Genomic DNA, 12,655 nt, shown 5'->3' with positions numbered 1-12,655 from the left:
CTTTTACCTGTGGCCCGAGATGATGCATGTCTTTTAGCTCTTGAATTAAAGATGACTTATCATCTCTTATTTATAATGCGCGCTTCTTATGCCCGACATGCGCCCGGCAGCCCTCGTGACTCAGACGGGCTCGGCGAGCGATTTACGACGCGGCCGTCTCTCCGCCATCGTCTCTCCGCCACCGAATTTTACCCGGACGTGCCCGATGCCCGCTCCGAGAAGATCCCTCAAGTCTGTTAGAAGCCTCTCGCACTCGGAGAGACGCGTGGCGGAGAGTGTGGCAGCGCGTGCCCGCTGCTTGTATCGCGAGCGGGAATTTATGGGCGAGTCGTTTGCGGCCTTCTGCTGTGCCATCTGTGGACGTGGGCATTAAGGACGCGCGCGTAAATGTAAAGACTTTACGGTCTCTCGGGTAAAAAAATCCTCAAGTCATCATGTGGCTGCACGACAGACATTCTGATCTCTCCCATCGCCTGTCATCACACTTATCTTTAGTAGTAGTGGCGTGTGTGTGTGTGTGTGCGTGTGTGTGTGTGTGTGTGTGTGTGTGTGTGTGTGTGTAGGAATGTAGGAGCTGTTTTGGCCTATATATACACCCATCCTCACACCTACATAATATACAGTACACACACATCCACAGTTCACACATGGAAACACACACACACTCACACACACACACACACTCATACTCTCCTCCTCCGGCCACAGGCCCCCCTCCCATAAACACACGCGTTACACAATAACAGCTTTGAGCCTCTGGCTACAGCAGCAGTGGCGGAGGTGGCAGTGGCCCTGCCCAGCCCTGCCCAGCCCTGCCCTGTGCCCGGGAGGAGGGAGGCGGTGGGAGGCGCGGGCGCGGCGCGGCGTGGTGTGGCGTGGTGTGGTGTGGCGACAGCGGCGGCTCGGCGGGCACATCTGGCCCGGGGGCAGGGTAGGATCCGCCGGCTGCACACAGGCATGCGTGTGGCGGGGGCCAGAGGAAGCCGAGGGCCGGGAAGAGAGAGAGAGAGAGAGAGAGAGAGAGAGAGAGAGAGAGAGAGAGAGAGAGAGAGAGAGAGAGAGAGAGAGAGAGAGAGAGAGAGAGAGAGAGAGAGAGAGAGCTGCGGGCGGCGCTGCTAAATATAACGCCTGTCTGGGCCGGCCAGCAAAAGTGCTGGCTTTAGTCCTGGTATAAATTAAAGTCCCATCACTGAGTGTCCCGAGTGCCCACAGCCTCCCTCTCTCTTCCTCTCTCTCTCTCTTCCTCTCACTCACTCTCACTTTCTCTTTCTCTCTCCCTCTCTCTCTCTCTCTCTCTCTCTCTCTCTTTTGAATTCAATTCAATTCAATAGAGCTTTATTGGCATGACAAAAATTCTCTCACACAGTCATGTACATTCTCTCCCTTTCTCTTCCTCTCTCCTCAACCCCCTCCCACACACACACACACACACACAGTCTCTCGCTCTCATTCTCACTCACACTCACTCACTCACACACACACACACACACACACACACAGTCTCTCTCCACGGGACTGGGTTAAGTTATTCCTGCTCTCTCTCTCTCTCTCCTTGATTCATTTACGTGGGTTATTTATTTCTGCGCTGAAGCGGATCCTGATGGCATGCTTTGGTATTAATTATGTGATTAGACGGCGGAAGCAGATCAAACCAGAGGAAGTGCGGGCTGCTGAGGTCGGGGGATTTGGCGCACGGAGGTGAAGGAGTGTGTGTGTGTGTGTGTGTGTGTGTGTGTGTGTGTGTGTGTGTGAGGCGGGCGAAGGGAGGAGTGGAGAGGCGAAGAGTGAGAGAGAGAGAGGGATGGAGAGAGGGAGCGATTGAAGGGGAATGGAAGGCGAAGCCTGCTCTTATATGTCACAAACTCTTCCATCCTACCATTCGGAACCACGCCGCTGTCTATATATAGGACTGCCTGTGAGTCTGTGTGTGTGTGTGTGTGTGTGTGTGTGTGTGCAAGTGTACTTCCTTCACCCACCACAAACACAACCACACACACATTCACTCTTACACACACACACACATCCACAGTCTACACATAGAAACAAACACACAGACTCACACACATCACTCTCTCTCTCTCTCTCAGTCTCTCTCTCACACACTTTCTGCTCACACACACACACACACACACACACACACACACATACACACACACACACACACACCACTCTCTCTTTCTGTCTCTCTCACACACTGCTCTTTCAACACATACACATTGCTCCCTTCCTCTCTATCTCTCTCACACACACACACACACACACACACACACACACATACACACACACACACACACACACACACATTGCTCTCATACACATCCCACCCCCTCCCCCCCCCCCCCCCATCATCTGCGTCAACATGACAGTGCAATTAGTCGACCCAAGGCTTTCCTGCTCCGCTGGCCCCTCCATTAGGTGTTTGCTGGGGATGAATTTTTAAAGTGGCCGCGTCAGCAGGCCCCGCACACCCCAGCAGCAGCAGCAGCAGCACGCGCAGAGAATGAAGCGCTGGCACGGCACGCAACGCACTCTGGATCTCTCCAGCTGCCACGCCATCCAACCAGATGCCCCCTCTCTCTCTCTCCCTCACTTTCCCTCTCCCCCTCTCTCTCTCTCTCTCTCCCCCTCTCTCTCTCTCCCCCCCTCTCTCCCTCTCTCTCTCTCCGTGGTTCTAAGAAGGCATTACACAGATATGCGCTGCAGGCAAGACTGCAGAGACGTACATACAGCATACAGGGCTGCTGTGAGTTGTCGTGTCGTGTCAGTTAATGATCCCAGTGTGTTTCCCTGTGTGTGGACGACTCTCAGAGCAGTGTGTTGCAGTGTTGCTCCAGCGTCTCCCCATATGATGGTGATGGAAGGCGGCGTCTTTTTTTTGTCTGGCTGTGTGTTTTTTATTCGGAGCTGTCAGGGAGATGAGTGAGCTGACAATTAAAGATGTCACAAACCAAATGATGGGTGAAGATCCCCCCCCATCAACCCCCCAAACACACACAGAGACACACACACACACACACACACACAAACACTCCCCCCACCGCTGTCTGTTGGAGAAGTTTGACTAACGGTGGCAAAGAACAACACTGCCTCTAATCTGCCTCTAATGGCCTCCTGGTGCATTGTAATTCTGTTATTATTTTGTCACGGCGAAATTATTCCTGTCATTACACGCCAGGAGAGTCCCTGATGAGTTGTGATTGATTGGGGCACATCACAGCCGGTGAGCCGTTCATTGGATCAGTGAGACCTGGACTCCACCCACTGGTGATAAGCTGTAAATTTGGCTCCCCCAAAGCTCAGCATTAGAATGCCTACAGAGGACGGCTTGTGTTTGTATTGTGCTGCCGTGTGTGTGTGTTTGTGTGTGTGTGTGTGTGTGTGTGTGTGTGTGTGTGTGTTTGCAGAACTGTGTGCCTTGGCCTGATGCCAGGTGCCATTACCTTGTATCCATTCATAGACATAGACACACACACACACACACACACACACACACACACACACACACACACACACACACACACACACACACACACACACACACACATTCTCTCTCTTTCTCCTTACAATATAAACCTCCTCTCTGCCTTCTGAACAGAATCTTAGATTTCCGGAGAGTTCCTCCGGTGGCCGGGAGGTTGGTGAACATGACAAAGGAGATCAGGGACGTGACCCGAGACAAGAAGCTCTGGAGGACCTTCTTCATATCCCCAGGTATCGATCCAGCTGCGCTAAGCACTGTTTTCATCCGGAAAGAAATCAGGAGTGAAACGTCAGTGCAGTCATTCTGTTTACCAACACTAGAGGGCGGTATTGACACAGCTGTCCAGTTTTCCTCTCACATGAAAAGACCATACATCAAGTCACCAGTGTGACAAGGAACAACATAATAATTCCATTTTAAATGATATATTGAATGATGAATATGCAATAATTAATCATCATTTGGGCCTCCTGGAATTCAGTATATTAAAAGAAATGGCAAAAACAAAGTCTGTTGAGGCATTCCACAAGCCAGCTCTAAATAGGGCAGCTGGCATTTCTCAAGAGAAAAGACAAAATTACAGCAGTGTGGCCCACTTCTTAGCCGCGATTGCACTTAATGCGGATGTCAGGATTTCTGAAGTCGCCCGTCCCAAACATATGGCTGTGCTCACATCTGCTCACGGCGGATTAAGTCCTGGCTGAGCTCACGGTCAAAGTAAGAAAAAAACACACAAACACGACACTAACATTCTGGCCTGAGCTTGTTCAGATCTGTCAGTGTAGGGCCTCTTTAAGAACACTGAGTATTAAACAAACAAACAATGGTGTTGATGTGTTTGGTGAAGGTGAAGATTGTCAGACTTTTTCTCTTAATCCTCTTCTCTCTCTTTTTCTCTTCCTCCTCTTCTCTCTTCTCTTTCCTCTTCCTTCTTCTCTGTAGCCAACAACGTGTGTTTCTACGGCGAGTGCTCGTACTACTGCTCCACGGAGCACGCTCTGTGCGGGAAGCCGGACCAGATCGAGGGCTCGCTGGCTGCCTTCCTGCCGGACCTGGCCCTGGCCAAGCGCAAGACCTGGAGGAACCCCTGGAGACGCTCCTACCACAAGCGCAAGAAAGCAGAGTGAGTATCACACACACACATACACACACACACACACATACGCCCTGCAAAGCAGAGTGAGTATCACACTCACACACACACACACACGCGCCCTGCGCATACCACACACATCCACACACATACCGTCAGGATCTGACACTGTTGTGTCCTTGAACAAGGCACTTAATCCTGAGCTCCTCAAGGGAGATTGGCCCCTCCACTGGTATCTGTAATTTGCTTTGGATTAAAGCGTTGACTAAATGCACAAATATTTGTTATAATAATAATGATAATAATATTAATAATAGTTATTATTATTATTATTATTATTATTTCATCCTTTATGATGCCAGTAACCGATGTTATATTATTGTAAAGCAGATCAGCTTAATTTGCTTTATTTTGCTCATTTTGCTCAGTTCCAATAATGTCACATTACTTTTTGTTCAATGTTTTGCGTGCGCGTTTGTTTTGAAATGTCGCCGGTTTGGCTGTTTACGTCATTAGGGCTGAACAGTAGTTCATCAAGCTGACACCTCAGTACCACCGTCTCAGTAAATGAGCCAACCTGACTCTTGGATCGCTGCTCCCTCTTCCACCCGCACACACACACCCGGTAATTAGACTCGAGGGGGGGACTTGTGACATCTGCACACGCCTTTGACACAGATAAATAGTTGTCAGCGGAAGCATCTCGCATCAGCTGCCTCTCATGGTCTCACACACACACACACACACACACACACACACACACACACACACACACACACACACACACTCAGACACACACACATACACACATACACACACACACACACACTGCTGGGACTCCGACGTCACCCTCGAGGGAACGAGGAGCCATCCGGCAGGGGGATGGTGAGCGTGCTCAGTTGGGACCAGATCCGCCCCCTCTGCACCACCTGCACTCCGCAAACAGGAACAGCAGGAGGCAGCATTTGGTCTCGAGAGCCACGTCTCCTTCCTCCTCCTCCTCCTCCTCCTCCTCCTCCTCCTCCTCCTCCTCCTCCCCGCTCCAGTGCAGGCAGTCTGGCCACAGGGGGCACCAGCTCCCCACTGAATAGAGAGGAAATTGAGACGCGGGGGACTCGAGGCGGCTGCATGCGCTTTTGAACCCATACTGCGCTTCTCAAGGCCCCGTGATTCACCTCACAATGGCCGTGAGACGCCGCGTAATCACCCCCTTTTGACACCGCGTATACGAGGGCGGCGGGGCGGGGGTCTGGAAGTGAGAATATTCGCCGTAACGAGGCCCCTTTCAGCGCGGAGAATAACAGTGATTATGGGTTTGGGGAGAAGATTCCACTACATACAGTAGCTGCTCTTGTAACTTGATTGCCGTGAGACATTGTGTGTGTAATCATCCCTGCGTGTGTGTGTGTGTGTGTGTGTTTCAGGTGGGAAGTGGATCCAGACTACTGTGAGGAGGTCAAGCAGACTCCCCCGTACGACAGCGGAACTCGCCTGCTGGACATCATAGACATGACCATCTTTGACTTCCTCATGGGTAAGACCTCCACCATTCCCCTCACTGTGCCTACGCAGCCAATTCACAAAGACAAAACAAGCGTAGTCCAGCTGATGGACCAGCTCAATCAGTATCATCATCAGTACTGCAGTCAGACCATTTGAAATGCTTCAACTAAAGTCTTCCAATTAAATTATACAAATGGAGCACAGCGTTAGTTCAGGCAGGTCACGGAGTCTCGCTAGCTTCCCTGAATGGCCCAGCTGACTGTCAATCTAATCGCCCAGCTGATTGCCAGCTGATTGCCAGCTGAGTGCCAGCCGGCCTAGCCTTGCTTTCATTGGTGGAGATCATTCAGGGCGCTTATTTAAACTGCCTTTGCCAATCTGCTGCCATCTGCTTTTTCTGCAATTTTGCCACCCACCTCCTCCCCTTAACCCCCCTCATACTTCTGACTTATCAATGTTGTGTCATTGATGTTTGTTCTGTTCTGTACCCCATGGGGGGTTTATTGCTGCTCTCCCTGCCTTGGGCTTTCCATGTTTGAACATGGAAGGGCAGGGGGCCCCCAGAACAGAACATACCGCCAAGAATGTGTTTCATGCAATTGTAAATAAAAATATTTTATTGACAAAGTGGTCCTGACTGAAATACATTTGGACAATTGGTCTGACGCTAGTTTGGAGTTCAACTGGAGTTGGAGTTTAAAACAGTGTTAAACTGGGTTAAAACAGTGTTAAACTGGGAGTTGGAGTTTAAAACAGTGTTAAACTCCAAACTAGCGTCAGAGCAATTGCCCCATCATGATTGTATAGTGTTGTGTATTACTTGCGGTTGTTGTGCTAAGTGTCATGTCTCCTCTCAGGGAATATGGACCGACACCACTACGAGACCTTTGAGAAGTTTGGGAACGAGACCTTCATCATCCACCTGGATAATGGGCGAGGGTGAGCTACGCCGTGCTGATTTCACATTGCTTATGTGTCTTTATTATCAACACGATCTGTGTGTTAATATCTGTACCTGTCTGTGTTCTCTAGGTTTGGGAAACATTCTCACGACGAGGTCTCAATCCTGGTGCCTTTGAGCCAGTGTTGCAGGTAAACCCTCGTTTGAAATTACTCCCAGAGACATTAATGCCTTAATAGCACACACTAACGTAATCACACACCCCATTCACCAGTAATACAGAGAGAGCTTTATCTCATAACAAGTGACATTGTTTTGTTGAGTTTTAGCAGAGTGTAGTGAATGTGTAGTGAAATGGTTTTCTTGTTCTGGGCCCGTATTCACAAAGCATTTTATCTTACCACTAAGAGTACTCCTAAATCGCGCTAGAAGATTTTAGTTAGGAGTTTTCCCTTAAAAGTTATTCACAAAGCCTTTCAGACCTACTTTTAGTGAGGAGAAAAACCCACTCTTAAACTAAAAGTGAGTCTTCGTTGCTATGGTTGACGTCATTACTCATGCACGAGCTTGATGAGAGTGACCACCTTGATTGGCTGGTGATTAAAACGCGGGAATGATGGCAAAAACTCCCCTACGATGACGAGTTGAGTGACAGGTGTCAGGTCTTAGCTGGTGAGAATGCGTGCGCTATGTCGGACTGTGAAGGATGGAAGATGATGAATAAATGGGTATAGCCTAAATTAATAAAGAGTAGGCTAAAGCAAATAGCCTAGGAGCATAATGAAACACGGACTGGAGCAGTATATTTGCAACATGGTTTAAATGAATCTGTATGAAAGCACGTAGCCTACATTCGCGAAGAGGATAAACAATTTAATTTAATTTAGCCCTACAAGGACGCGTTACATTTAGTATGCAGTGGTGGTTTTTTGATTGTCGGTGGCGTTAATGCATCTCTTGGTTGCAATGCACAATGATTCCCTCGCATGACAGCTCCTGTAACCGCACGGTCATTTCACTACATCGCGACGTGAAATGCCACTAAAAGCGGTTTGTGAATAGGTCTTACTGAGTTAGGAGTCCTCTCGACTTCTTTTAAGCTGTCCTAGACTTAGGAGCTACTTTTAGGCTTAAAATGCTTGGTGAATTACTTTTAGTGAGAAAAATTAGGAGTCCTAAAGTTAGGAGAGACACGCCCATTATTTTTAGGAGTTTCTCCTAAATTCGCCAGTTAGGAGCTACTTTTAGCCCTAAAATTCTTTGTGAATACGGGCCCAGGTTGGTAGTTTTGTACTTGAATAAGCACATACACCAACTCAAAGTAAACAAGCACTTGTTTGGTGTTCCAAAGCACATACTGTTTAGTATTCTAACATATTCATTCATACTTGTTCATTTATTTTATCTTTGGTGTAGAGCATTATTATAAGCCTCTGATGTCTGTGTGTGTGTGTGTGTGTGTGTGTGGGTGTGTGTGTGTGTGTGTGTGTGTGTGTTTGTGCTCTCTTTCTCACTCTCTTTTTCCCTCTCTCCTCTATCTCTCTCCCTCTCTCTTCTTCCCTCTGTCTCTCTCTCTCTCTCTTCTTCCCTCCCTCTCTCTCTCCCTCTCTCTCCCTCTCTCTCCCTCAGGGTGAAGAAGTCCACCCACCTGCGCCTGCAGCTGCTGGCCAAGGAGGAGCACAAGCTGAGCACGCTGATGGAGGAGTCGCTGCGGCAGGACCGGCTGGAGCCCGTGCTCATCCGCCCGCACCTGGACGCCATGGACCGCCGCCTGCGCCTGGTCCTGCAGGTGCTCTCCGACTGCGTGGAGAAGGAGGGCTACGCCAACGTGGTGGAGGACGACCTGAGCGAGCCCCAGCAGACCGCAGCCGCGGGGGCCGCCGCCGCCCCCCTGGCCCCCGCTACCCACCGGAGGTAGTAGAGCACCTGGGGGGGGCGACTGACCGACCGACTGACCGACACGACACGGGGGCCCCGGTCAGACAAGACGTCCACAAACATTTGGTGCGGAACAGCTTCTGCGTGGAGGTGGTTCTCTATGTCCCCCCCCCCCCTCCTCCCCTCCGAGGAGCTGGAGCGGTCGCGAGGCGGGCTGGGCGTCTGTTTGTTTATGGACCAGCGAGAGCAAAGACGCTTCTGTGTTCTCGAGTGAACCTTGTTTATTCACATTTGCTTTGAATTCAGTGAATTCCATAAGACTTGGTTATGCATTCCTCAAACTGCCTGTGTTTGTTTGTGTGTGTGTGTGTACATGGTCACACACACATACATACACACACAAACACTCACACACACACACACACACCGTGGCAGTTGCGAGAAGCGAAAAGGGAATATTTTGGATGGAGTCGTCAATATTTCCCGGAGATTCGTTGTCTTCACACTTGACAACATGTGGAGAGAGCAAGAGACTTCTTCTCTGTTGTTGATTTTTTGTTGTTGTTGTTGTTGTCATTGTGGTTGTTTTTCTAATTTAAAAGAGCTTTGATTGGAGCGCAGGTCTGCTCCCAGATGTCCATGTACATGTGCACCAAATATTCCTTACTCTAAAATGTATTTATTGAGTGTCATATTTATTATTTCAGAGAAAGAAAAAAAAAAGATTGACACTTCTTATTTCCACAAAGCCTGATCAATAGAATGGATTTTGTTTGTTCAACAAATCAATGGAACAGAACAGCTATCCACGTGCAGTCCCTGCAGGTAGAGGCTCAGCTGCCCGCGTGGAATCTGCGGTCCAACACTAACTGAATTTGAACGCTTTCTTGTAATTACTCTTATCAAATGACAACGCATTATCCAAATATACACCCCAAAGCTTGCAGGTCAATGTGAGAACTCATTTAGGTGGATACATCTCTTTTGGCATTGCACCTATGGACATGATTGGTTTCATTGTTTTCATATCAGTTGAAGAGCACCAAAAGCTTTTGTGTTGTTTGAGAGGGTTGTCAATACAGTGACAACTGTATCAGGTTTAGAGATGTATGTTTGTGAAATGTCATTTGCTCACTTCGGAACAATTTAATCCTAAATGATTTTACAGGGTAAATGAGTTGCATTCCATTTGTACCATGGCTTTCACATGGTAATTCAGGCCGACAACAGAAACATCTCAGAAGTAATATTTTGGTCACAGGAAACAGTGTTATTGTACTCTGAAATTGGATGTGATAAAATGGATAAATTAGCGTTGTGACTTTGCTGCAGCCATTTTTTATTTTTTTTATTACACTGTCTGTATCTGGCGTAACCACAGGAGGTTAAGAGGCAAATTTTCAATAGGACTTGAGAGACTCTATTAGAAGGACAAACACGCTTTGATGTTATTCCAAAAGAGATTATGTTTTTGATCATGTGCCTCTGTACAACATCTGTAGTCATAATGAAGACTTCATAAACACTACAGTCTAATCTCAAAAGACAGCTTCACAGCCATAAACCTTCCTTTGTCACATGGAAACTTTTGCTTTAAGTTGATTTAAAAAAAAAAAGAAAAGAAAAGAAAAACAGGTCAGGAGAATGAATCACTACATACACAGAGAAGTATGACATTGTCAGTTTCTGCTATAGTTACCACAGCTTTCTTTGCTTCAGACCAAAACATGTGCTATGATGGACCATAAGCCTGTATTCCAGACCACAGAATAACATGCTGTTCACATGCAGTTAATTTCATTATTGTGGAGTTTTGGTTAAAAAATAGAATTTAAACCACAAAAGATTTGTTGAAGGTCATATTTTTCAGACACATCTTGTCAGTTTGTGCAGCTTAAACGGAACACTTATCATGCTCATAATCAACAGCTACTTTGAACTGTCTTACCTTTTTAAAAATGCCTTTGTTGTGGCGTATTTGCACACAAGACGCTCATTCCAAGAGAATACAGTCTTAAGTCCACTCATGCAAATCTGGTGATCATAGCTTTTATACTCATTCAGAATCGTATTATGTTGGTTGTGCACTCACTCAAGTCCGTTCTGCAAGGTCCACTACACCGCTATGGACACTGCTTCTTTATCATATACCATACGCTTTTTCCATTACCAAATGTAATTCATTTGCAGTATAAAATCCAATCGTTGACTTAAAAAAAGATCTTTTTATAAGTTGTTTCTAAAGATAACTATGGTGTACAGATATTCATAATGATATCCGGTACTGATATCATATTAATAGTAGAGAGCACTATTCTAGAGAACACATTTCCAGTACTGCTGAAAACTTATGTAGGTATGTGAATCCAGTGCCTGTGCAATGATAGGAATACTTGAATGTTTTGGGTTAAAGGTGATTTTAAGAAAATAAAAATAAAAACAATGAAAAAATGGGGGAAGCTATACCGGGGTTAGGTACTAGGTTTGGGACAGGAGGGTTTGCCCATCTTGGGGGCACTTTTAGCCAAGAACACATGACCTAAATTTTTTGTTTTCTGACTTTTCACAACTGTGTTTCTTATTCAGAATACGTTCAGCATCATGGGCTATTTTGGCAGGCATTTGCTTCTCCTAACTTTATGTGTTGTTTCTGTGGATTTGTTTTGTTTTTGCTACATGGTAAAAGTGCAATAAAACAAAATGGGCAAAAAAAATATTTCTCAACTGTCTACTCTTTTTTCTGGGCCATGTTATTTGGGGAATTACCAGTTAAAGCGGTTAGAAAGCTTTTCACACCAACTTGACGCAAAAATAAAATGTTTATATGAATGTGGTAAGTATTATACTGAGTTCAACAAAATATTATAGTCTGTTAAAACCAACCATTTGTTCAAATACTGTGCCTTGGTCTAATCAAATTGGTCATCTTCATAGTTGGAGAATCTGGCTGGATAAAGCTCACATACAACAGTAGAACAGTCATTCCATTTCCTTTTAGTTTTTTCATCATTGAAAAAATGAAGAACTTTGACACATTTTATTGTTGAAGGAATGATGTAGCCTATTTCTTTTTGGATTTCTAGGTATGATGTGCACTGAGATTGCAATTCTTCTTACAATACAGTCCAGATCGTGTGATCTGAGGAATTATCTTATGTTTATTTGACATGTTTAGAATTCAACATCCTGATGGATATTTTCTCTTTCCGTGACCTTTTCATAGCCTCCACTGCCCGCGGCATCTGTTCCGAGGCACGAATAAATAATGTCTTCCAATCGTGAAGGACGGAAGTACATTTGTGGTTAACATCTGAGGGGACAGGGACCTTAAACCAAACGACCGTAATCACAGAAGCCGCAGACAGTCCGGCAGAGGAAACCGCGTCATGGGAACGCACGAAGGTTCTCCGGACCTTATCAGATCCAAGCTAGTCTGGGCGCACTTCGCCTCGGCTAAGGATACAAAGTACTTCTGGTGGATGTGGTATGTTTCGGTTGTGGAGACAAACACACAGTTTCAGAAATCAATCGATAATTGATTGTGCAGCTTGAAGGGATCAAAGCCATTTATTTTTGGCCATATAATATTGACCTAATGCATGCAACGCAGCAGCCAACAAAAGTTACATAGGCTAATTGTTCAAGATGTAAATATTATGTTTTGGACCACCAAACACAAAAACACAAAAAACAAGCTATTTGCTGTTTGTGTGTATTGTTTAACCTTAGATTAAACAGGGTCAAGGTTATGTGGAGGCCTAACGTCTGGTATTCACGGGGCCACTTTGCGCATTAAGCG

At 46.5% G+C, this 12,655-nt stretch overlaps 1 protein-coding gene across 1 annotated transcript in view; it reads left to right on the top strand.

The window, feature by feature from the left end:
• The window catches only part of fam20cb (FAM20C golgi associated secretory pathway kinase b), a 47,339-nt gene extending 35,778 nt beyond the window's left edge, over positions 1–11,561 (top strand). The window contains exons 5-10 of the mRNA XM_062525920.1: positions 3,596–3,711; positions 4,424–4,604; positions 5,999–6,108; positions 6,935–7,016; positions 7,110–7,169; positions 8,608–11,561. Of these exons, the coding sequence (XP_062381904.1) occupies positions 3,596–3,711; positions 4,424–4,604; positions 5,999–6,108; positions 6,935–7,016; positions 7,110–7,169; positions 8,608–8,896 (838 nt within the window). The 3' untranslated portion in view covers positions 8,897–11,561. The remainder of the gene's footprint in view (positions 1–3,595; positions 3,712–4,423; positions 4,605–5,998; positions 6,109–6,934; positions 7,017–7,109; positions 7,170–8,607) is intronic.
• The last annotated feature ends 1,094 nt before the right edge of the window (positions 11,562–12,655 follow it).

The sequence above is a fragment of the Sardina pilchardus genome, chromosome 22, assembly GCF_963854185.1.
Source record: "Sardina pilchardus chromosome 22, fSarPil1.1, whole genome shotgun sequence".
NCBI classification, from domain to species: domain Eukaryota; kingdom Metazoa; phylum Chordata; class Actinopteri; order Clupeiformes; family Clupeidae; genus Sardina; species Sardina pilchardus.
The sequence above is the reverse complement of the archived record's forward strand: the minus strand, read 5'-3'. Positions and strand labels throughout refer to the sequence as shown.